At 33.2% G+C, this 26,378-nt stretch overlaps 2 protein-coding genes across 4 annotated transcripts; both read left to right on the top strand.

Moving 5' to 3' along the window:
• The first annotated feature begins 4,902 nt into the window (after nucleotides 1-4,902).
• LOC101892518 (calcium channel flower) lies at nucleotides 4,903-19,368 on the top strand. 2 transcript variants are annotated; one of them, XM_005188103.4, is made up of 5 exons: nucleotides 4,903-5,061; nucleotides 5,297-5,417; nucleotides 10,620-10,827; nucleotides 10,891-10,998; nucleotides 17,798-19,368. In XM_005188103.4, the coding sequence occupies exons 1-5, from the start codon at nucleotides 5,059-5,061 to the stop codon at nucleotides 17,946-17,948; spliced, it is 591 nt and encodes a 196-aa protein (XP_005188160.1). In that variant the 5' UTR covers nucleotides 4,903-5,058; the 3' UTR covers nucleotides 17,949-19,368. The 2 variants fall into 2 exon arrangements, with proteins under 2 accessions (XP_005188160.1, XP_019893969.1); XM_020038410.2 differs by lacking the exon at nucleotides 17,798-19,368 and adding an exon at nucleotides 11,314-11,744.
• Nucleotides 19,369-21,557: 2,189 nt separating this feature from the next.
• On the top strand, nucleotides 21,558-24,993 carry LOC101892811 (RE1-silencing transcription factor-like). 2 transcript variants are annotated; one of them, XM_059124876.1, is made up of 5 exons: nucleotides 21,558-21,714; nucleotides 21,989-22,156; nucleotides 22,213-22,911; nucleotides 22,970-23,116; nucleotides 23,182-24,993. In XM_059124876.1, exons 2-5 carry the CDS (start codon nucleotides 22,037-22,039, stop codon nucleotides 24,955-24,957), a joined length of 2,742 nt encoding a protein of 913 aa, XP_058980859.1. In that variant the 5' UTR covers nucleotides 21,558-21,714; nucleotides 21,989-22,036; the 3' UTR covers nucleotides 24,958-24,993. The 2 variants fall into 2 exon arrangements, with proteins under 2 accessions (XP_058980859.1, XP_058980860.1); XM_059124877.1 differs by lacking the exon at nucleotides 21,558-21,714 and adding an exon at nucleotides 21,717-21,827.
• The last annotated feature ends 1,385 nt before the right edge of the window (nucleotides 24,994-26,378 follow it).

Below are 26,378 nucleotides of genomic sequence, written 5' to 3'. Positions count from 1 at the left end.
AACGTGTATTTTTTAAAGATTTTTTTTCAAAATGACATGGATTTTTTAAGAATTTTTTCTAAGAGACGTGGATTTTTTTTCAAAAAAAGGGTTGTTTATTTTTTTGTCAAAAGGACGTGATTTTTTTTTCAAAAGAGAATGGGTTGTTTCATTTTTCGTCCAAAGGACATGGTTTTTTTAAATAGAATGATTTTTTTTTTAATAAAAAGTCTACCAAAGGAATGCAATTTTTAAGAATGATTCTCAAAGGATATGGATTTCTTTTGAGATATTTTTCAAGGGATGCGTTTTTTAAAGGACATCCTTGTTTTTAAGATTTTTTTCCAAAAGGAGGCTGATTTCTAAGAATATTTCTTAGAAGACGTGGATTTTTTAAGTTTTGTTAAAGGGCATGGATATTTTAAAAAGGTCATAATTTTTTAGGATTTGTTTCAAAGAGACATGGTTTTTTAAGATTTTCTTTTCAAACGGACATACATTTTTAAATAATATTTTGAAAACATGAACATGGACATGTATTTTTAAGAAGGACGTGGATTTTAAGGCCTATTTTTATAAGGACGTCGATTTTTTGAAAATAATTTTTAAATCGCGTTTAATGTTTTGTTGGGGTCACTTTCGGAAGAATTTTAAAATTTTATTTTTTTCAATATCCAGCTCCTATCCAAATTCCTGATCTCATAGCCAATTCCTATCCTTTATTGAATTACAATTGTTTTCATTTTTATCAATGAACTCGATCTTGTATCAGTTTTTTTTTGGCACAGATTTCGTTTCCAATCCATCCAGCCAAGCAAAAAAGAACATCTGTTTTTGCGCATGCTTGATTTAGCCTGAATAACTGACTATCGGCCAGCCTTGGCGGCTGTGTGGCACAAAACCAAAACGTTTGCCTTTTGTGGTCAAGACAAAAGGAAAACAATTGATAAGCATTGGCCATTTGCTGGACTCACCTACTCATTTGCCGTTTTTTTTGTTCGCATTGCTGGCCTCATTCCGCCAATGGACAATTTTAATTTGCCAACAATACCGGGCGAAAATTCTAGGTACCTTTTTTTGTCGTGGTGGTGTTTTTCAAATCCTCGCAGCAAAAAAGATTAATCATCTGAAATTTTTTGTTTGAAAAATGATCGCCTGTTTTTGCTCTTTTGTGTTTGAGTTTTGCAAAGATAAAGAGGATTTTTGAGACTAAGCAGAGGAAGAAGATACTTTGGATGATCTTTGAGAGTAAAGCCTGGCATTTTGCAAATTTTCTTTCTTTGAGTTGCTTTCTTCTTAGGAATTAATACCATTTCGGAAATGGAATTTAAATTTTTTTCGTAGTACAATAAGATTTATTAATTTCTTGTTGTTGTCGTTTTTGGTCAAAGACTTCAAATGGAAGTCGGAAATTTAATATGCAAGTTCCTTTGCTATCTGCAAAAAAGGAAGCTGCCTTTCTCCAAAAAAAGATTGGAAATTCAATTCCTTATTTGAAATTATTGTAAAACTAAGAGATAATATTTAGAGAGAGAGAGAGAAAATAAAGGTTAAAGAGAAAAAATGGATAAAAAGAGCCAACGGTTTTTAAAGAGAAATATAAAAACAACTGCAATAAAGCAGGGGTGCTCAAAACCGTGTTCTAGAACATGAAGAGAAAAAAGAGATAATTTAAGAGAAAATTAAAATTCAGTTTTTCTTTATATTTTACTGTTCTATTTAATTGTTTTTAAACACGAATGTTTGCCAAAATAGTTTATAAAGCAAATGGATAAAAAATATTTGTATAAATAATGACTTAACACTGTTTTGTTCTTGATTTAAATAAGCAAAGAGAAATTTGACTGAAAACAGATATTTCTTCTTGAGCACCCCTGAATAAAGTCAAACGCCATAATTTTTACATTTTTGTTTAAATTTTATTGAATGAAAGCAAAAAATCTCGGACATAGCATCGAATTTTAGAATAAGTTTAGATTTGTTCGAATTGGTCACCTTTGGCACGAATTCTGCTCATCTTGGAATTCTTTGAAAACCTGGGTAATAGAAATTGATGCTTTAAAGTGCCGATATGCCTAAAGAAAATGAAAACATCGTCATCTTCTTCTTGGTCATTATTAGGCGTTAAAAAGGTGATTTTGCAAAAATTTTTCATCTGTTGCCTAGCGGGATTTTGTGCACCCCCCAAGTATGTCTCGGCAAAGTAATTCTTTTACACTAATCTTAAGCAAATTTCAAATGAAACAGCCGAGAATGTGATTTGCTAGGGTGTTAATATGCCAAACAGCAGGTCACCATTAACCTGTGACTGTTAAGTGACAGCCAAATAGACAGACAACAAAAAGAAACACCGGCAGCAAGCTAGCGGACACAAAAGAAGACAATGACATTAAAGGGCCATATAAAGAGGCTAGTTAGCCAGGGAAAAATGACGACAGATATTAGTGGCATAGTTTGCACTAGATTTTGGAAAAAACGCAATAGATTTAAAGAAGTATTTGTCATCGAAAAAAGGTGTTTTACCAATGGAACCCATACAATCCGAAGATTTCGAGGAATTACATCAAAGGAGCAGCTATTTAAAGATGTTGAGGATGTAAAAATGTTGATTGTTGTTATTTTAATTCTGTAAATTTAAATGTCAACATTTGTTTAAACTTTGTTGTTTTTATATCTTTTGTTCTTTCATTTCACTCACAATAATGCATTGTTACATTAAATTTGGTAGTCCATTACAAAGTCGTCTAGCTTTGAAAGGGACCTTATAATTGGCCGATGAATATGAAAAACTCGAACATACATACATACATCTATTTTAAACACCATCAAATATTAAAATTTAAAAAAAAAATTATCTGCTTGACTTCTTTCTTCTGACAGCCTCATAAATACCGCTTTTTCTTTTGATAATTTATTACAGTGACATTCTTAATGAACTATTCACAATAGAGAACATTATTTGTGTTATTGTAGCACAGACGTAATCCCTATCTGTTTCATTCACAATTGAGAAAATATTATTTTTATTGCCATAGCTTTAAGTTGAAGTGCAGTAAACACTATCGATCAAGTAGGCTCCTTGAAATATTAAATAAAATATGAAAAGATGGGACATTAAAATGTAAAATGTTTTTTTTTAGAAATACTCAATAACATTTAAGAATAACGAAGATTTCTGAAGAAAAAAATTAAAAAGGACTTTCTGGAGAAAACGTAAATGTTTAAAGCATTAAGGTGAGAGCACATAATAGGCTTTTTTTTGGACTGGCTTAAGTCATCCGCTAGCTTCTTCGTAGAGGAACAAGGGAGTTTTAGGTTGATATAGTTCGATTTCGGCCCTAGTCAGGAAAGTATTTTATGTATTCTCAACTTTATGTTTAATAAATAATTCAAATCGGATAATTTTGTTATTAAAACTATCTTAGAATTTACCAATCATAAAGACCTCATTGTGGCGTTTTCATTCATTCCAAACATAAAATGCCGAATCCTCATTCTGAAACTGGCCGTAAAACCAAAAAACATAACATTGAAACTAATTTGAGGCGACTCACACAACATGTGCTTGATGGTTTAGTGAAGTCACTTAAATCAAACAGGTACCAACATTTGAAGGTCAAGTAAGGATATTGAGTTAGGTAAAAAAAAAGTAACCATCGACACAGCTGCTTGGACAATGAACTGTCAAACCAATTTTGGAATTGAAACTGTTGAATGAAAAATTATTTAAATTTGTAAAAATTATTGAAAGACGCGAATTATAATAAACTCCGAATGACGTCGTATAAGAAAACATATAAAAATATAATTATATGTGAAAAAAATTTTTTTTGGCATATCAATGCACCCAAGCGTGTTTAACTTTTCGCTTATATCAAGGACTCGAATTAGCAAAACTAAACCAAAAAACGAGGATTAAGGTAAGGGTACATAAGCAGCTTGGCATCATGGCAAGGCATATAAATGTCAATTTATAATGGGTTGAATTTAAGTGTGGCTCTGGCATTCCTGTTATGTTATGTCACAAAATATGCCATGCTGAAGTCTCCGCAGTTGCTGTTCATGTACTATCACCTTGTTCCTGTAATGAAGGTCATTGGGCAAATTATCACCGCCATATAGGTATGAGATACGAAATGACCTGTCTTGGTTTCTCTCTCGACTAACCCAGCATGCAGCACACGAAGTGACCTTCAAGAAGGTCGGTGTGGAAAAAGGAAATTATTTTTGGGAAATTTCCACAAGGGACCTTATGAGTATGTTTAATAAGAATAATATCAATTCAGCACAGAATTTATTTTCCAAAGGACAACTGATATTTAAAAGTTTTTTTCGTGGATTTTTTTATGCTTTTTTCAAGGATCAACTTACATTTTAAATTGGGATTTCAGGGACATTACATTGAATGAACATTACATTTTATTTATTAATTTCATCTATTATTCCTTAAAATGTTTAAGGAAAGTAGAAAAGTTATTTTAAGGGGACACTTTTGGTCATTTCAAATGATATATATAGCCTCTATAGTCACATAAATGTTGGTTTGAAACTGTTATTGCATATATGTCAAATAAATTCCCATAAAGATGATAGCCTGTTTAATGTAAACAATTATAGTTCTAAAAATTATATATTACATAATATATTCAAGACGATGTCAGTTTTGCATAGCAATTTTCATTAATTTATGCCGTCCTATCATTAAAAAATAAGGAAAAACCGAACGAAAGTCTTGTTTGAAATAAACAAAGTCTTGTTTTCTTGTACATCAATCGTGTCAAGCAGTCTTAAGTTCTTTTGGCATCACTTATCTCATTTTCACTTCGATTCATTAAACTTGGCAGCACTTATTGCAATTCTCCCTTAATTCATCATTCCGATAAATGTATTGCAACAGAGTGGCAACATCACCTCCAAAAAAGTCGAAACGTCAAAGAAAAAATAAGAAGAAGACAAAAAGAACAGAACAGGAGAAAAAGTGAAAAAACTTAAGCTGCTGCTGCTGCAACGGGAGATATTTAAAATTTAATAAATAAATATAACTAATAAGTCAACAACAAATAACTACACACAGACAAAATGGTGAGTAGCCGATAATGTGGGAGAATATAAAATGGTGGATTTTGTGGTACTGCTGATGGCTTTGGAAAAAGAAGACTTCTTATGTGGCCACTTTTCAGCCGAAATAATAAGGGAATTTACGATGACGACGATGATATGCACATCGAAGAAACCCAGCAGCAATATGTTCTCCAGTTTTTGTTTTATGTAGTTTTGCTAAATTTTGATGCCATGTAATTTTGTTAATTTCTTGCAGAGTTTTGCGGAAAAGATTACCAGTTTAATGGCTAGGCCCAATCAACAGCCTGGACCCACAGACGACCAGCCTTGGTATTTTAAATATGGTGTGCGGTTTCTGGGTATCACAGGAGCATTCTGTAAGTATAGACAACGGAAGTTAATTATGTTTTGAAAAAAAAAAACGTTTTAAATATAGGATTGTGGGTGAGCTGGAATCGATTTTGTGTGTATGTTTTTTCTTGGTTCTTCGATTTTTCCTGTGTGTTTTTCTTTTTTTATTTTTTGTATATGAGTAAAACGTTCGCCAGTTAGTGTGTATGCAAGTCGCCTTTTTTGTTGCTGTTCTTCTCTTGTTATCATTAATTTACGCTCATGTTTGTACATGCTGCTGCTGCTGCTTCAAGTTTTGGTTGGCTGTTGATGAGCCTTTACATTATCACAAAAATTTGGTGTGGGGGAGTAGGAGGGTGTGTGTGTGGTTTGGGGGTCCTTTGACTATGTTGTTGGTACGTGCGTAGTGTTGTAATGTTTGTTGGGTTACTTTTTAAGGTCGTTCTGTTACGTTTTGGTTTGTCTTTATACGCTGGTTGGTTGACATTGATAGCGAAAGAATACACCCTCCCTCCCCCCGTACACATAGAACACACCATTCCTCCTCCACCACCATTCGGTATTCAAAATATCTCTTCTCGCTCTTTTTCTGTTGTTGTTTAGACATAAGTGTGTATGTATATGGATATGTTGATGTTTGGTATCCTTGATGTTATGCTTTATGTTTTGAGGAATATGGGTTACTATTGTCAAGTGATTGCTTCCGAAAAAAACAATGTTTAATAACGCATTTATGCCCAATATGTCCTTGATAAGTTAAATAAGTTGAAATCAATTATTTCTAATAAGAATTTATTGAATTTAATGCAAATATTGTTGAATTGTATGGCTTTGTTTTTGGATTTGCCCCATGTGATACTAAAATGTATCGAATTACTTTGACTATGAATGCTTCAATGGTTTCACTTGTGGTTTAAGGTTGTTCGTTGATGAACTAATAATTGAGAGGGCATTGTTGCTGCGGTAGAAAACAAATCTGTGATATAATCTAGATGTGCCAAATATTTCACGGATTTTATGGGATTACGTAAAGCCTATCGAGACAAGTTGTTTCGAAGGCAAGTGAACTGTGATGTAGGTTTAAATTCTTCAGAAATTTTGCTACATGTATTGTTCATATCTAAGCGCAGGACGCATTAGGGTCCAATTGATTTGCAATTTAGAAAAGATCGTTATATGACCCAAAGATGAACGCACGATGTTTTTGAATAAATAAATAATCTAAATATGAAATAGAATGGCGCCAAAAATAAGAGGTGAAATTCTGAACTGAAATTACTAAACCAGATTAGGAAAACGTAGGGCGTTTGGAAACAAGTATATTTTAAAACCCACTATTTTAAATACTCTGCAAAATTTATGCATTTCGATATATTTTAAATGCTACCATGTGAAAATGTTTGCATTTAACTATTTTTGTTGACATTTTTAGATTCATTCCTCATTACATGAATTTGGAGCCAGTATAACAGTTTCACATAACTGTTATACACTGCATAATTTATGCATTTTGATATATTTTGAATGCTACTGCTGTTCGACATCATTTAGAAGAGTGTATAAGTAGTATAACAGTTTTACAAAACTGTTATACGCACAAAAATATATGTATTTTGATGGAGTTTTGTGTATCATAGTTGGAGTGAGTGTATGATGCTTGTATAACAGCAAAAACTGTTTTACAAAGTTAAAAAAAACTGTTATATACATGAAAAAATTTTTTGTTTAACGTCCATTTAAAGTTTTTTTTTATTGTTCGTTGGTGTCAGCCTGACTCAAAAAGGCTTTGATCTACGAAAACGACATCTGAAAACCGTTTGAATTGATAGCGCCATCTGGCCGGCAATCTAGAGAAAAAGAGCGTCTTAACTTTTTCAATGAGTAGGCCCTATCTAAAAATCGTAGGGGCATAAGGGTTGACCACCGCCTAGATGGTATAACGGCGGTCCCGCTACTATAGACTTTTGGAGGACGAAGGAGAGATAGAGACGATTGAACATATAATATGCAAATGCCCCTCACTGCTAAAGCAAAAGACATAGGCTATTCGGTAGTCTTCTCAGACGTAGATTCATCCACAGGTTTGCTAAAAGCATATCATTACTAAGTCTTCGTAGTTTATATCTTGCCTTTCATAACAAATTCTTAAGATGAACACAGTGGACCAGTGGTTTGTCAGTAAAGCAGCTGCCGACTCTAGTGCAGCAGTGCATCCTGTAACCTAACAGGTGCCATCTCCCATGACAGAAAATTGGCTCTGCCGATCGACGTTTCGGTATTTTGTAGATTCTAATGATGAAATTGTCGGTCTTTATTTCAAATAATATTAAAAGTAATTTAGTATTTCGGGCTCCCAGTGTATAGTATTCGTATTCAGTATTGTAAATATTGAATGTAGATCCATGTTTTGGTATAGCCACCATCTAATGGTACCACTTGATTTTGGGTATTGAAAAATTTGGCCCGACATTTTCGACTAAATCTGCTGTAATGTAAAGTTCTGACCTCATTTTAAACATATTTCCAAATGTTTCAATTTCCACATGGTGTAGGGCATTCAAAGCTCCGATCTCAGCGAACTTTACTCCTTTTTTAATTGTTAAATTTTTTCAGTGTATTTTATCATGTTACTAAACCAAATTCCCAACACAAACAGAAGACTGCATTCACAATTAAATACAAATAAAGTCATCTGTTTGTTTACCTCCACTATTTTGCATAATGCAATTTTAATTTCTTGGCGTCCACAGTTGCTGTTGTTTTCCCCACTAAAAATACGCATCACACATTTTCCTACAACAAATACCTGTAAGTTAATGAGTCATAGGTAAACAATAGCGGCTCTTTGAACGCAAAATTTTGTTGATAAAGGAAAACAAAAGTAAAACAATCAATTTAATAGAATTATAAAATAAGATCCCCTCCAACTCTCCCCGTTACAAACTACTAACTATAGATTGTTAATTTGATTTATTGATGATGGCTGTTCCGAAACAAATCATTCATAGCAAACGAAATGAGTACAACAAAATAATGCAAAAAAAAAAAAAACGCTGTGGGACAGTAAAAAAGCCGGCAAAGAAGTTTAATAACCCCCCACAACAACAAAACAAATTTACTATAGAAACCACGTCACTCCTAGACACACGCACGCACACACTCACTCACTTAACATGCATACAAATTAATCTTTTCCAACGTCAACGAGACTAGTCTACTGCAACTGAAAAAGCCTCAGTAGTGATGCTCTAGCCTAGACTTATTGACTGATGAATGGTAGGTTGTGGGTATGGTGGAACCGGTTTCATGACTAAAGTAGAGTAAGATCATTAACGTAACTAACTTGTTTTTCGCCATCATTTATGCCATTTTTTACTTTAAGTAAGTTCTCATTCTCAAAAGTCCGTTATCACTGGAGGGTATAAAAGTAAATAAACATTAAATCTTTGTGAAGAATACAGTTAAGTAAAATATTTTCCATGGCGATTAGTTTGGCAAAAGGCAAATCCAACAAATCTGTCTACCAAATAAAAGCCAAACAAATCTCTCAACTTGTTTTGGTTTTGCCTCATAAACCACTTTTTTTTATAAATGACGATAAGCAGCTGTAGCATATTGTTCCAATTGTTGTTGCTGTTATTATGTTTGTTATCTGAGTGAGGGAAGAAATTTGAGAAATCATAGCTCTTTTTGGGGCGTATTATAAAATAGTTCTATATTAATATTTTTAGATAAGAAAAGATACACCATAAATTTATTATGAGAAGAACATCAAGAAATGTTGATAATGAAATTAAAGATAATGAAGTTGTGAAAACAAAAACAATTAGAAATGCTGTAAATTCGGCCGAGCCGAAGTTTGACTACCCTCCACAATTTTGAAGGAATTTAGCAGTTTTCAAAAAAAAAAAAAAAATAAAGAAACAAAAAAAATAAATAAATAAAATAAAAATAGAATCCGTTTAAAATTCTGTTAAAATCTTAAAAAACCTTTGTCATAAGCCATTACAATATTCAAATGCGAATCTTGAAAAAAAAAAATACCGAATATTTGGAGGTACCATTATATGGGGGATATACGAAGACGTGGACCAGCACAGAAAATTTTCTGTCATAGGCTATAGTATCCATTACGAACTTCAAATACGAAATTTGAAACAATTCCTGTGAATAATGTCGCTAAAATCATCAAAATACCGAATATCGGGAGGTGCCGTTATATGGGGGCTATACGAAGACGTGAACTTGCACAGACAATTTTCTGTTTTAGGCTTTAGTATCCATTACGAACTTCAAATACCAAATTTTAAACAATTCCGGTGAATAATGTCGCTAAAATCATAAAAATACCGAATATCGGGAGGTGACTTTATATGGGGGCTATACGAAGACTTGGACCAGCACAGAAAATTTTCTGTCATAGGCTATAGTATCCATTACGATCTCCAAATACCAAAATTGAGACTATTCCTGTAAATAATGTCGCTAAAATCATCAAAATACCGCATATCGGGAGGTACCGTATGGGGGCTATTCGAAGACGTGGGCCTACATGGCCCATTTTCTGTCTTAAGCAGTAGCATCTATTACGAACTTTAAATATTAATTTTGAAAAAAATCCGGTAAAAATGTCGCTAAAATCCCCAAAATACCGAATATCGGAAGGTAGCATTTTATGGAGGCTTTACCAAAACGTGGACCTACATGGTCAATTTTCAATATCAAAAGTCCTGCAGACATAATATACATTTGAGTTAAATTTTATCAACCTACTTCCTTTCGTTCGGAAGCTAGAGTGATTTCCACAGACGGATTTTCATCGTTAAATATATACAGGGTGACATAAAAAACTGCAACAAAGTCAAACGCCATAATTTTTACATTTTTCTTTATTTTATTTTATTGAATGAAACAAAAAATGTCCGAAATGGCATCAAATTTTAGAATAAGTTTAGATTTGTTCGAATTGGTCATCTTTGACACGAATTATGACCTTCAAACCTTAATCCATATCTGTTGAAGACATTTTAGCAGAAAAATGTACCATGTAGATCTATATTTTAAAAAATATTCCTCCTATTTATGGGCATTTCAATTTGTTATTGTAAATTCGTAACGAATCTTTTTTTATCCCATCTTTTATTGAACTTATATTGGCTCCTTTTTCAAATTTGGAATATGACTTCTTAAATTTATTTCTTATCTCCTTTCCTCTCCTTTCTTTGCAGTTTGTATATTATTTGGTCTCTTCAATGCTTTAAGTTTACTGCTCCTCAACGTTTCGTGTCTCATTGGTGGTATCATTGAAATCCTGCTGGGTTTTCTTGTGATGAGTTTAGAGGCGCCATGCTGCTTCTTTTGCATAGATTATGTTGGGCAATTGGCTGATATAGCCGATTCGAGGCCCATGTGGAATCGGGCTGCCTTGTATTGTGTGTAAGTATTTTGCTTAAATTTTATTTAATTATTTTATTAAATTGTTTTTACTTTCATTGACAGGGCTTCTGTGATTCCGGTGGTTATTTGCTTCTCATTGGGTAGCTTATTCCCCTGTGCTTTGGTGTTTGCCACCGGTGTCATCTATGGCATGATGTCGTTGGGTAAAAAGTGAGTATTGATGGAATATATTTATAATAATTTAATGGAAGTGACTAATGAAATGACAGGCTTTAGAGCTAACAGTCAATTTTTCATGCTTTTATAGAAAATTAATACAAGATTTTGTTGTTGTTTCTTCTTTAATCTTCCCACACTTAAACAATCAAAAAACATGCTTACCTAATTTACACTAAAATGAAAATATTTTACAAAAACTGAAAATTCCATTATCGCCTTGTTGTTATTGTGTTTACCACCCAATGTCCTTTGAAACACTGCCACCACTCCTTTGTTGTAATGCATTTACTCCAAACCAAAAAAAAGAGCCTCACGCGAGGACATGGCGGCTGCTGCCTCATCTCCCACACAAATGCAAGCCGATGGCAGTGTTGGGCAAATGCAAGTGAGCACAGACCAAAATATCACATTAATGGAAGATCCCGATGTATGGCGCCCAACATAAATGCATTAAACCCAAACTGCGACAACAACAACTACACAACTCAAATAAAGAAACAAAAGCAAATAACAGAAACAATATCAGCGAAAAAGAAATGAAAACAAACAGTATAAATAAATACAATTATTGAAAGCCGTTAAAAATTAAAAAAAAAAAAAACAAATGATAAAATAATCCACAAAAAGAAAAGGAAACAAAAACTTGTTAAATTGTGTTTTATCATAAATAGCGAACAAAACATAACCAAACAAAACAAAAAAAAGTAAATAACAAATTTTGGTTTGTAAAAAATAAATCTACAACTATAGGAAGCCGTTACAAGAAGCCCCACCAAGATTAAAACAAACAAAAATTAAACACAAAATTAAAAAAAAAAAAATAATAAAATAAAAAAAATAAAATTTGATCTCAAAAGCAGTAGCGCGCGCCCAGGCAGGCAAGCCCCAGATAATACAAATACTCAACAACAAAAAAAAACTAATGCAAAATATCAATATATTTTTGGATTCCCATTGAAACAAAGCTCACAGTTATATAAAATATAAATCATACACAAACTCACATATATACTACATACATTAAATTGCTTCCATAATACACAGCAACAAAAAATAACCTAACTAAAACGAAACGAAACTAAACAAGCGCATTAAATTGAAAATTAAACAAAACAACAACAATAGAGGTACCTATCGAAAGGAAAATAAAAATCACTGAAAACATATTCCATGCAAGGCAAAGTAAAAGTTATTATTATTAAACAAACAAAAAATTAACTCATAATGAAGTAAATACTCACTAATGCTACTTAACTACATATAACTACTACCGTAGTTAGCCCCATTAAATAAACGTAATTAAAAAAAAAATAAATAAAAGAAAAAATAACAAAATGTTACTTAAATGTAGAATTTTAAATTGTAATTGTGCATAAAAATTAATTGTATTATTTTTTTCAAATTCAATATTTGTTTTTTGGTATTGCTTAAGACTAAGGTGTATTTACAAGGTGACACGGTAAGACCATCTATTGTCTTTTTTTGCTGTCAAACACACAACTTTTTCATTGAAAATATATTCAAATATTTTTTCTTGAAATATTGAAGAAAAACATTTGACAGCAATAGAAGACTATGGTCTGAACTCGCCTATTGTGTGACCTTGCCTAAAACGATATGCTCACATTGGAATTTAATCAATTTTTTTTATTTTGAAAATATCTTTTTTAAAACGAATTATATTTACATTCTATAAATGTACCTAAAATATAAAAACTGTCTTTAGTGTAAATGGTTTGAATTGATTAATACAACTGTTAAGTGTTTTACAAAAAAAAATCATCTCGCAATTGAATTAATTCCAAATGAAATGCCAAGTGATGGAATTTTTTTTTCACATGGGAGTAAAATACCCTCAGCCTCGGCTAGAGAGAGGGTATATATCATTTGATACGGCCAAAACGTGACTCATCAAAATTACGGTTTTATGCCCTCTTGGGATCAAATCCGTTTCATGACATTTGGAGTCGATTTAGCGATGTCCGTCTGGCTGGTGCGCACGATAACTCTCAAAGGGAGTATCAGATTGGATCCAAACTTGGTACATCGTAATGTTATTGTCAAACTTAGATCGAGTTCGGAGATGGGCAATATCGGTCCACACCTCCCACAAAATGTCAACATTTTCAAAGAAAATAATTTACTGCACAGAAAGAGAACAAATAATCCGATTTTGCTCCAACTATGCAAATCCTAATATTTAAATCAGTGCTAGGTCAGGTGTGAAAATGGAAAATATCGGTCCACTCCATCCAGTACCTCCTACATAAAGGTTAAAATTTTTAGATAATTATAACTCTTATAAAAAAGTGATATAAGGGTCCGATTGTCTTCAAATTACAAACATCACAATACTTTTATTAACCCAAGGTCTGGTGTAAAGATGGAATATATCGGTACACTCCTTCTGGTACCTCCCCCACAAAGGGTCAACATTTTGAGTATTAATGAAGCTCACATTAATGAATATACATCCGATTCCATTCACACTTGGCACATTTCAATATTTCCATCAACACATGATCTGCTAAAAAGATGGTAAAGGTCGGACCCTTGCCTCTGGTACCTCCCCCACAAGGGGTCATAATTTTGAATAACCAAACCGATCATAAAATCCGAAATAAGCATCCGACTCTCTTCAAATTACACTCATCACAAGAATTTTATTAAATCAAGGTCTGGTTTGAAGATGGGATATATCGGACCACTCCATCTGGTACCTCCCCAACAAGGGGTGAAATTTTTGAATATCCATTAAATTCATAAAACGAAATTAACATCCGATTCCACTTAGACTTGGTTCATCTCAGTATTTTCATGAACACAAGATCTGTCATTAAGATGGTAGAGATCAGAATATTTATTCCGGTACCTCCCCCACATAGGGTTTAAGATTTTGAAAAACAAAACGCTCAAAGAAAGCGAAAAAAGCATTCAACTCTCTTCATATGTCACACATACAAACATTTTTGCTAACGCAAGACCTCTTGTGAAGATGATATATATCTGCGAACCACTTCTGGTGCCTCCCCTCCCTCACAATTTCCAATACTTATATTCTTTACAACTTGCTATATCTCAATATTTCTCTTAACCGGAAATCTGATATGAATATGTAATTTATCGGAATTTGTGATATCGATATCCTTCAAATATTTTTATCATATACTAATATTTTTATCTGTATTAGATGAATTATGAAAATGGAATCCTGCGGTCCGCTATATCTGTTACCTCACACGTATTTCCACATTTTCCAAAAAATGTGCACATACCTCATTTAAAGTGTAGGAAGTAGTGGATATAGTCCAAATCTGTCACGTTGTAATACATTTATCATTCTTAGGGCAGATACGAATAAGCCAACTGCTTCCAAACCTCCCCTATAAACAGTTTGAACAATCATAACTCAAGGCTGGGGTTCTGTCGACAAAACCGACTAATACTATTTTACTTGCTTTTTCTTAATCAATTAGTGGAAAAAATAGCAAAAAATTGTTAAAAAAATGAGTGTGTATGTTAATAACAAATTAAAAATATAGCATAAATTATTATTGTTTTTCAAAATTAAAAATCCTTTCTTGATGTGTGTAAATTGAGAGAATTTTTTTTTTGATACAAAAAAGTAGAAAGGGAAAAATTCCCCACGAAATTTATGGTTGGGCTCACATGATCCTTCCTTTGTGAAAAAATAAAGTTTAGGAGGTCTTATAAGATTCTTTTTATTTTTGAGTTGCTTTTCCACCACTTGGCATTTGATTCTTACATAAATATTTCCCTTAAATGTTTATTGCTATTAATATTATTTCAGGCTACTCTATTTAAATTGTGTTAAATTTTGTTACTGAAAACCTAAGTTTCCTTATAGATTTAATTGTATTTTAAAGAAATAAAAATAAAACAAATTAAATTAATTTAAATAATATTCTGAAATTTTAAATGCTACAACAGCAAACGCCAAATAAATGTGTGTTAAAAGCTAAAGTTCATCTGTTTCCATTTCATATCCGAATAAAAATACTGCCAAAAAAGTGTTAATAAAAACCATGAAAGTATTTTCTTGCAAATAAATTGTAACAAAAATTTAAAACCAATTAACAAAGTTTAAAAGCAACTTTCACACACTTCATCATCATCGTCATTGTATTTGCAAAATATATATGTAATTATGTATCCTGAAACCAACACCAAATTGTGTACGCCTGCCCGCCAGCTTGCCATCATCAAACATCGCGTTCTCGTTGTCATCGTATTTTTGTAAAATCCACCAAAAAAATCTCTAGCAGAAGGCAAATATCTGATTTAATTTTTAAAATATAAATACCCATAAAAATGTTTAGTGGTGTTTTGTTAGTGGCTCCTCCTTTTGTTCCTCTTAGTTTTAGTTCAAAGTTGATTTTTTTTTTAATAGAAAAAAATTAGTTCCAGAATAAGGTCTAGTCCCCAAATTTAGCCACATTGCCAAAAATTATTATTTCAATACTAATAGCCCTATTAATGTTGTATGTAGTAAGGGGAACCTATTGAATGCGGAGTTTTTGAATTACCCACAATCCTAATTTTAATTTTCAAAGGGATTTTGGATTTAGCTTTTAATTTGTAGGGCAAGTTAGACATTTTTGCATGTTTAGATTTCTTGGTTTTAAAGTATATAACCCTGTGTTTTCTTTTATAAGATAAAATAGAATTACTTACTTGTAGATAATTCAATTAGTTTCAAAACATCGCTATTCTTCAATCCAAAATAGATCCCCACATACCCTAAAAGCTGTTAAGTCACAGCCTCATTAAAATGGTATATAAAGAGAAACCCATTTAACATTAAGTTCGTCATTCCGTTTGTAACTCATCGAAATAATAATTCTTGATCAGCTTAAAATTTTAAGACGATGGGCCATATCGGTCCACGATATCGTATAGCCCCCATACAATGGTGTCCCTGAAATTCGGCTTTTTTATCCACATTTTTCAATGGAGTTGTCTGAAATTCTACTCATGAAATTCTTCGGGACTACTTTATCCCTTGAAAAATAATTGTCTTTATAGGCCCACGATATCATATAGCCCCTATATAATGGTGCCTCCCGATATTCGACATTTTGATGATTTTAGCCACATTTTTCAATGAAATTGTCTGAAATTACTAATAACTACTTTACCCCCCGAAAAAGAATTGTCTATATGGGTCCACGATATCGTATAGCCGCCATATAATGGTGCCCCCCGGTATTCGACATTTTGATGATTTTAGCCACATTTTTCAGTGGAATTGGCTGAAATTCTACACAAGAAGTTCTCTGTGAGCACTTTTCCCCCTTAAAGAGAATTTTCTATATATGTTTACGTTTTAGTATAGCACCCATAAAACGCTACCCCGAGATATTCGGTATTTCCAGGATTTTGCTAGATTGTTCACCGGAATTGCGTCAAATTTCGTATTTGAAGTTCGTAATAGGTTCTAAACCCTATGACGGAAAATTGTCTATGCAGGTCCACGTCTTAGTATAGCCCCCCTACAATAGTACCACCCTTTATTCGGCATTTTCATGATATTAGCGACATTATTCACCGGAATTGTTTCGAATTTCGTTTTTTTTTTCTAGCTCCTTCCGAATAGTGGAGGGTACAAAAAAATCGGCCCCGCCGAACTTAGCTGTTTTTTTTTTTACTTGTTGGATTTAGCATTATTAAATTATACCTTTGATATTCCCAAGATCCTTAATTTGGTTTTTGTTATTAATTGTTAGGACCAGTTCACACTTAGATTTGCATGTTTAAAATCGCTTTTGTTTTTAGTTAATAGCTTCATTTTTTGCTTGTTGTTTTTCGATAAAATTGAACTAAATTTTTTGTAGATCCAAAATTTCAATTAAATTTATTTATTTGGTGGGCGTTCATCCAATAGTTTCCTGAAGTATTATAGAAAGATTTTTCTTTATTCTTCCGGAGGGATCATTGCTGGTTGTCCATCTTGATAGTCTAACCAAACTTCCCTGAATTAGTCTGAAATTAGAAACATTAGAAGAATTAGGACATTAGAACCAAATCGTAAGAATAGATTTTTGCATCTAAAGTATTTCGTTTATAGCCATTATTATAAAATTTGAGACTTTAGATAATGGACCATAATTCAAGTTCAGTTCTTTTATCTTCAAAGTGCTCTAAAACATCTTGTCTTTTTTCTTTTGCAATTCTAAGGACATATTTTTCTCTGTATGGAACTAGATATGCCTTATGTTTTTACTCCAGGCGCGTTAAGGGCATAATACCATTTGGACTTGGGTCAACGTGTTAAGTATCCATACAATTTAGAGTGAGCTTATGATCCGCTAAGAGGATCCCATTTCCTTCCAAGGTGTATTAATCTTCATATAAACCTATCCATAATTTACTTTAACCTATTTTTATGTAAAAATGTAGAATTGAATAATTTAAGTTTGAATTCCGAGACGTTTTTTTTTTTTTCATTATGCTTTAAATTAGTTTTTAGATTTTCTTTTTTTTTTTTGCCCATAGTTTTTTCTATTGGACCCCAGTAGAAAAAAAATTAAAAGTTTGGATTTAGTGATTTTCTACAAAATTTGAAATTTATGTATTTATTAAAATCACTTTAGTTTGACTTTTAAAATTTGTAATAAAAGTTCGAAATGCACCTCCTTACAAAGTTCACTGTAAATTAAAAACACCCGTTTTGCGATTTTTTAACCAAACAATACTATGCATGTTTATTTAATGACAATAATATTCATTCAATTTTTTAAATAACCTCTTTTATTTTCTAATTTTGCAGAGCCTCGGCTGCGGAAATGAGACAGGCTGCAGTTAGTTCCGGTCTGGCGCCCACTACCACCCAACCGACAACAAATGATCGTGCTGGCATCATTAACAATGCCCAACCGTTTTCCTTTACCGGAGCCGTGGGCACCGACAGTAATGTGTGATGTAATTAAGTAATGAGAAGAACAACCAAATAATCTACAGACACTCATACAAGACAAGCCAATACATCTACATATTACAAAAAGAAAACATACACACACACATACACTAATCTTAGGGATGCCACATATATTAAATATATATACACATATATATTTTGTCAGAGAGAATAAAAGTCATATTTTTAAAAATAATAAATTAATATTTCTATAAGAAAAAATAAAAAATAACAACAAATGGCAAAGACAACAAACAATGTGCTGGAGGAATGGTGAATACAAGGACTGAACTTATGGCCTACGTTAAGTGCAAGGACAAAAAGCAAATAGGAAATGGACGCAGGTCCTCCCCCTTAACGTGCGATTTGAAGTCCGGATGTGCTCTCCGCAAAAAAAAGGCGTAGAAAAATTAAATTTTGTATTATTTTTGTATTTTATTGGTTGCTATATTGTGTTTATGTGAAAAATTATTTATTACTTGCTCTTTACGGAGATCATCTTCCAAATTCAAAAACGACTTGAATTCATTCCAAGAAATTAAAAAAAAAAAAAAACAAAAAATACCTTTAGGAAATTTAAATATCTTCTCAAGCTTTATTAATAAAAATCACTTGGTTTAATTGTAAAATACATAAATTTATTTATAATTTCTTCTTAATTGGCCTTTTTGTGTTAAAAAAAAATTTAAAAAAAAGAATAAACTATCTCATAAACAGATTGTAAAAAAATATTGATAACTAATAAAAGACCTGTTAATTATTAAACAAAAAAAACTACACAAATATTACAAGCAAACCCCTATATCATGTTTTTAAACAAACAAAAAATCCATAAAAGTTTAAAACTCAGCGTAAAGAAATTCAATAAACAAAAAGTTAATATTCAAAAAATAAAACAAAAACTATGTATTATTAAAAAAATGCAAATTTATCTGTATATTAAAAAATAAATATATATAGTGTATTCTTTTAGCGCAGAATGAAAAAATTGTAAACAAAACCTAAAAATTCAAATCAAACAAGATAATTTAATTGTATGTTAAATATATTATTATCTTAGCAATTGTGTTAACTAATTATTTGCAAAATAATCTCCCGAAAAAAATTCAAATCATTACAAAATTCTTAATCCCTTTAATCGGTTCAAAAAACAAATCCTAACATTTAATTTACAATTTATAATAATTACATATATATTTATAATTACATATATACATAATTAAATTATACAAAACAAAAAAAAAAGAAAAACAATTTAAAAAAAATCCAAAAGCATGAACGTTACATTATGCATATAAATAAAAACAAATTACAAAATTATAGTCTAAAAAATAATGTTTTATTGCGAAGAAAAAAAAAAGAACCCCAACTCATAATGAAAAACTAAATAATGCAAATAAAATGTATAAAAATCTTTAAAGAAATTGTGGATTTTCAGTTAATAGAGAGAAAAAAATTGAGCCCTAATTTATCCCTGAAAGTTATATGGATGAGTCAGTGACAAAAATGAAAAATGTTTACTTTCATAAATACTTAATTAATATTACATAATATATTATTTTTTAGTTAAAATATTAATTATTTAACTTTTACTGCGTCAGTTATTAGTTTCTACGTTATTCCGATGACTCGATAACATTTATCGATAAACAAAATAGAATTACTCACTCAGCTGTTTTTTCATTGGCCTGTGTTAAGAACCACACTATGGTATAAATGACAATCAGCTATTTCTTAACTTGTTTATGAATTTGTTTTTATACAGGGTGAGATGAAAGACCTGCAACAAAATTAAGACTGCTGTCATTTCTACGCCAATCGTCCGACAGCTATTAAAATTATTCCAGTGATAGCTCATTATATTGTTTACAAGCGTGAGAAATGAGAATGTTCCAGAAAAAAGGTTATACGTGATGGAATTCAAGCGTGATAGGGTAATTTCTTTATATTTGGCTGGAAAACCACAAGTGGCTATCATTATAGCACTCCTGCATTTAAATGTGAATAAATCTTTTGTGTCTCTTACCATTGCTCGTTACCGTGATGGTGGCAGCGTAGCCCGACGTCAAGTAAGTGGACGAAAAAAACAGCAACATCAACAGAAATGGTTCGAAAAGTAAAGAAGCGACTTGATCGAAACCCGCTTCGCACTGGCAGAAAAATGGCTGGTGAGCTCGTGAATATTCGGCGAATATTGAAAAATGAGCTCGGGGTAAAGCCGTTGAAATTCCAACAGGACTCAGCACCATCGCCATTAGCACGCGCTTCACAAGAATGGTTACAAAATATGTTCCTCACTTCATTTCCAGCGCACAATGGCCCCCAAAATCTCCGGATTCCAATCCGTTGGAATATTGTGTCTGGAGTATTTTGGAAAGCAAAGGTTGGCACTAAAAAATACCAAAGTGTCGATCACCTCAAACAAGCGCTTCGCGGAAATGGGCTAAGATACCGCTGAGCAACATTTGGACAGCGTGTGACGGTTTCATTGGCCGTTTGAAGGCCATAATTTGTGCCAAAGGTGACCAATTCGAACAAATCTAAACTTATTCTGAAATTGTATGCTATTTCCGACATTTTTTGCTTTCATTCAATAAAATTAAAAAAAAGATGTAAAAATTATGGCGTTTGACTTTGTTGCAGTTTTTTTTTATCTCACCCTGTATATACATTACGTTCAATGTAACTGGGAACTGTGTTATGTGGCGTTTCCACTGCACTTGATTCGCTCTCTATTCGTTGTTTGGCCCTTAACTATGAAAAAACTATCTAATTCTTCACACAAAATTTCCTGAGCGAACACTCATATTTGTACGTTGTTCAAATCAAATCACTCTCAGAACAACGAAAAAATATGTCTCATCCCTAACAAATGAGAGCATTTATCGAAAAAATAAATTATGACATTTAAAAATAGGAAAATTTAATGAAATTTTAAAATTTTTTGGGAAGACTGAAAATTATGAATGAAAACTACAATGTTGAATGGCGTATGTACATTCAAACGAAAGTACATTTTGTTTTCTCTCTCATCCGTGGTGCGCATTTTGTCCACGAGTTGAAATTTCCACAGAAAACTGGAAACAAAAGATGCAATATTTTCAAAATGTTTGTGTCGGCAGAAAAAAAGTTTAACAAGTGTCTCTCCAGCAGAATTTGAAAATAGAAAAATACTAAAATATGTCCAAAATGTCAACATTTACACAAAAAGTTGAAAACATGAATGAAAATTGTAAAATTAATGATATAATAAATCTTTGGGAGGAAAACAATAATTCTTCTATTCATATTAGTGTGAATTTAATGTATTTTCGTATAAATTCCCATTTAAATTAAACAAAAAAAAAATTTTGAAAAAAGGAATTATTTTACTATGAATTACGAATCGTGCCGTATGAACGGGTTAATTCGTGTACGTGATTCTGAGAGCAAACAACGTCATTCAATTTATCGTGTGAACATGCTATTAGTTGTATGGTTTGCACAAAAGAATTGCAAAATCGATGATGAATAGTCGATTAATCGAAAGTCATTTACGTAGTAAAACTAGTTCCGTGGCTCTCATTTAATGAATGTGTATAGAATTCTCTATGGTTTTGCATTACACCTCATTCGTAAACAACAGAGCACTCGGTGATTTTGTTTTCTGTTTATTTTTTATCAGTCATTGCCGGTTTGCCTTCTCATTTGTTTTGTTGATCTTCGAAATGTTTCTAAGGACATTGCTTTTGGAATAGCATAGGATCAGGATATTCATATATTAGAAAAAAGTGAGTAAAATGCAACCAAAAGGTCCTGGTTGTTATTAGTCATATAGGTTAGGTTTCCAGGATCGGTCGAATCGATCCAGAGGTGGACAGCTGAAATCGCTGAGCAGCAAAGTGTATGTACCATTGCCTTATCAGGAGACTCTCGTTTTACGAGGGGGTAGTTGGTCCTAGTGACATTGGTACCTGGCAAAACTTTCGAGGAGGTCTTCCATATATGTGGCCTACAATTCAATTCATATCTCCTTATTTTATGTTGTTCTTCAATTTTGTGTAGTTTTGATTAAGGCCGGAGGACAGCATTCATTCAAAGCCAGTAAATAGAATGGCACTGTGTTGCATGTGTGGTCATAAATTTAACAAGGATGAGGAGGAGAAGGGACCAAAGCTTTCCAAACCAGCAGAAGAGTTCGTAAAGAAGTTCTTGAAACTTATGGATTTGGAGGTAAGTAAGTGGTGATATCCAGTTGATCATCCATTAATTTTATATTTGTTTTTAAGCCTGTAAATAAAACATTCGGGACCTGCAGACAGTGCACTTTGGACGTGGAAAGTGTACAAGCAATTCTACATCGTATAAAGCAAGAAAGGGAAACATTTGTGCAGAATTTTAAAGATTCTGCATCTACGATGGGAAACGACAAGATCGAAGATGTCATGGACGTTAATTGTTATGTTCCCAATCATGATTTGAAACCATGTAATAATGATTCTGATAAAATAAAGGACACGAACGCTATCTTCTCACGTGAAAAAAGGAATAGGAAGCCCCCTAAACGTTATTCCCACGAGGAACTAGAAACAAAGAAAGCCAAAATCCAATGCATTGGTAAAAATAATGATACCACAACTCTGGAAACTCTACCCAAAATGGCATTTGTAAAAGGTGTGGGTAATGCCCAAATTTTGGGTGAGCTTACTGAAATCTGTGACAAAACTCATAGATTTCGTCTACGTTTCATTTGTCGTAAATGTAAGAATATCTTTGGCAGGGAAAATGATTTCTGCCAGCACATTCTGGAACATGCCGCGGCGACTGAAGAAATCGATAAACTGCGAAAATCAATTGAAAAGTTACAATATCTTTGCGCAATTTGTTCCAAGACATTTGAGGATAACTTTGCAGTGCGCCGGCATTATAAAAATGCGCACAGTGAGGAGAGAAGGTTCAGATGTGCCATGTGTGATGCCACCTTTAAGGTTGGTTTTAGATTATTTTCCTTAAAATAAGATTTATAATATTTGGTTTTTGTTTTAGTATGAATTCAATCTCAGCTATCACATGGCCAAGCATTTAGATGTGAAGGCATATCAGTGTGAATATTGTCAAAAATCATTTGTATTAAATTCGGAGCTGAAAATTCACCTAAGGACACATACTGGAGAGAGGCCATACAAATGTTCGGTAAGATGTAAGCCCTTAAAGTTTTCGAATTTAAAATGTTGATGTTTTAAAATCCCATTTTATAGATTTGTGATAAAACCTTTGGCCACCAATCAAATTTAACGGCCCATCGCCGAATACATGAGGAAAAGGTGTCCCTGTCCAAAGTGAGAAATGCCGTTGTTAAAAGGCTAGAATGCAGTTTAAAAGAAGAAGGTGGGAAGAATGATAGAAATGAAGACCAATCCCAGAAAACTGCTAACCATGAAAACACTGACGAGAGGAGTGTTTCCCTATGTCCACCTAGAACAATTACCCTAAATCAATATTGCAAAAACGAATCATGGAATTTGGATTCACAACAGGAGCTACAGATAATTCCAACTAAAAACCCCACAGGTCGCTCCAGAGACCCAGAAAATCAAAGCAGCCACTTCAGCATTTCAAGTACAGATTTAAATCCAAAGAAAATAGATAGGACGGTCTTGCCAAACACCAAAGGAAAGTTGCCTGTAAAAGCTTCGACACCAATAATACCAAGTGATAAAATAGATTTTGAACCGACAATAACTCGATTCCGGCAGAAACCGAAAATAAGTTATGCCCTAAGAACGACACCTTTAAAATATAAAATATCCCCATATTCGCTGCTGAAAAAGAATGCGGTACAGAGCAATGCGAGAGTAAATGAAATTAAGGAGGTTGCAACAACAGATCATACACTGCGAATAGATATGCAAAAAGAGGGTATTGATAAGAAGACTCCAGCAAAAAATCTTAATAGATCCAATGATATTCAAAATGAAGATTCATTAGCAAAGGCCATCCCTCCAGATTCTCCAAAGAATGTAGTTATTCAAAAAGTGGGAGTTGGACAAACAGCAAAGAACTCCCCCAAAAATAATTTTAAGAAATCGGAAGATATTCTAGATCAAACTACTTCCGTACCATATTCTTCTTCTCATTCTTCACCATCATTGTCACAATTGAAAGGAAATATTGCAAAGCTGGATATTGTCAGAACTACAAAAAATAATCACAACAAAAATCCTCCTCCACTGAAAGCAGATTTGCAAAAAAGGGGAGTTGGAAAAGTAGAAAATAACTCCTTACCAAATAATGTAAATAAAACTGAAGATTCGTCGGCCAAAGTCATCTCTCCAAATGAAACTTCTGCTACGCCTTCCCCATCATCACAATCAAATGAAAATATAAATAAATTAGAGATTGTGAGAACCACAAAAAATGACATAACCAATACCACTGCCCAATCCTCCACCAAAGCTCTAATACGCAATGTTGTGGTCCTGCCCGCTTTAAACATGCACGACATCGTAACCCAGCCGCCACCCAACCTGGTGAAAATACCCGCAGAATATAAATTCCAATGTACAACGTGTTGGAAATATTTCAAACAAAAATCAGCCCTAACCAAACACCAGCGGACGCACACAGGCGAAAAGCCTTACAAATGTAATTTGTGTCCCAAACAATTTACCGATCCTTCGAATTTTAAACGTCACAGAGCCTTGCATACCAAGGCTGCCGAGGAGCTGAATATATCACGGCCCAAACCACCAGTTTCACCTGCCCTTTCGACGGCTGCTTCTGATCCCGATCCAGATGGTATTGAGGCAATGCAAACCATAGAACGTTTTGAAATAAATGATGACGACGACGATGATGATTTTGATGACTACGATGAAGATGATATGGAAAGTTATCTATGGTATGATGTCCTGCAACATTCTCTGCGGAATGAAGAGATACGAGACAATATAAGACAGAATTTAATGGCAATTAGTAATAGCATTAAACCGGCTGTGATGTCCAATGTATTTTTGAACGACAACCCGGATTGAATGAAGAATTTATTTATTAAATTGTTGTAAAGTTCAAAAATGAAAACTTTAAATGGGATATTTTAATGAAGGACCAATAAGAAGGACCTTGAGCGATAATTTCCAGCTCTACAAGTTAAACCACCTCGGGGGAAAACTCAGTATTACAATATGCCAAATTTTGACAATGTCGACTACTTCATATACTTTATTTGTGAGATATGTGCAATTTTTGGGAAAATTAAGAAATACAGGATGAGATAAAAAACCTGCAACAAAGTCAAACGCCATAATTATTACATTTTTTTATATTTTATTGAACGAAAGCAAAAACTGTCGGAAATAGCATCAAATTTTAGAATAGGTTTAGATTTGTTCGAATTTGTCACCTTTGGCACGAATTATGGCCTTCAAACGGCCAATGATACCGCCATACGCTGCCCGAATATTGCTCTGCGGTATTTTGGCCCATTCCCGGCGAAGCGCTTGCTTGAGGTGATCGACAATTTGGTATTTTGATACACCCTCCAAAATATTATCGCGATAATATTAATACGAGCGGCTGTTATGGCCGGCACTTGAGTTCTGGTGGCCAAACGAAAGTGCACATTTTCAGCTGACCTCTTTGGCAAGTAAACAAGATCATTTTGTTTGTTTACAAACTGCTGGGCAACGAATGTTTTCTCATCGGAGAAAACCAAATTCGCAGTTCACCACTTTCGGCCAAGCGAAGCAACTCTTTAGCTCTTCTGAGTCTATTTTCTTTCTGTTGCGGCGTAAGTTCTTGCACTTTTTCGAATTTCAATGGCTTTACACCGAGCCCATTTTTTTAATGTTTGCCGAATGGAATGTTGCGATTGTTCAGCTCACGAGCCATTTTTCGGCCACTGCCACGCGGGTTTCGATCATGTCGCTTTTTTACTTTTCGAACCATTTCTGCTGATGTTGCTGTTTTCTTCGGTCCACTTCCTTGACGTCGGTTGGGCTAAGCTACCAGTATCACGGTAACGAGAGATGGTGCGAGACCCAAAAGATTTATTCACATTTAAATGCTGGAGTGCTCTATCGATAGCCACTTGTGGTTTTCCAGCCAAATATAAAGAAATCACAATTTCACGCTTGAATTTCATCACGAATAACTTTTTTTTCTGGAAAGTTCTCACCAAAATGCTTTTTTACGCTTGTAAACAATATAATGAGCTGTCACTGGAATAATTTTAACAGTTGTCGGACGAGTGGCTTATAAATGACAGCAGTCTGAAGTTGCTTGCAGTTTTTTAATTCTCACCCTGTAGTGGGATTTGCAAGGTTGAAACAAAATTGGATTATTCTTTCTCTTTCTGTGCAGTAAATTCTCTCTTTGAAAATTTTGACATTTTGTGGGAAGAGTGGATCGATTTTGCTCCTCTCTGAACTCTATCTAAGTTTGACAATAATATTAC

The sequence above is a fragment of the Musca domestica genome, unplaced genomic scaffold (assembly GCF_030504385.1).
Source record: "Musca domestica strain aabys unplaced genomic scaffold, Musca_domestica.polishedcontigs.V.1.1 300, whole genome shotgun sequence".
In the NCBI taxonomy this organism is placed as follows: Eukaryota; Metazoa; Arthropoda; class Insecta; order Diptera; family Muscidae; genus Musca; species Musca domestica.
This window is presented reverse-complemented; position numbering and strand designations above follow the sequence as displayed.

Excerpts from the sequence above, each read along its gene's own strand:
- LOC101892811 (XM_059124876.1), top strand. The coding sequence starts at position 22,037 with ATGGCACTGTGTTGCATGTGTGGTCATAAATTTAACAAGGATGAGGAG. Across the intron at positions 22,912-22,969 it reads TGTGTGATGCCACCTTTAAG|TATGAATTCAATCTCAGCTA; the intron begins GTTGGTTTTAGA and ends TTTTTGTTTTAG. Across the intron at positions 23,117-23,181 it reads AGAGGCCATACAAATGTTCG|ATTTGTGATAAAACCTTTGG; the intron begins GTAAGATGTAAG and ends CCCATTTTATAG.
- LOC101892518 (XM_005188103.4), top strand. Across the intron at positions 10,828-10,890 it reads CGGGCTGCCTTGTATTGTGT|GGCTTCTGTGATTCCGGTGG; the intron begins GTAAGTATTTTG and ends TTTCATTGACAG. Across the intron at positions 10,999-17,797 it reads ATGATGTCGTTGGGTAAAAA|AGCCTCGGCTGCGGAAATGA; the intron begins GTGAGTATTGAT and ends CTAATTTTGCAG.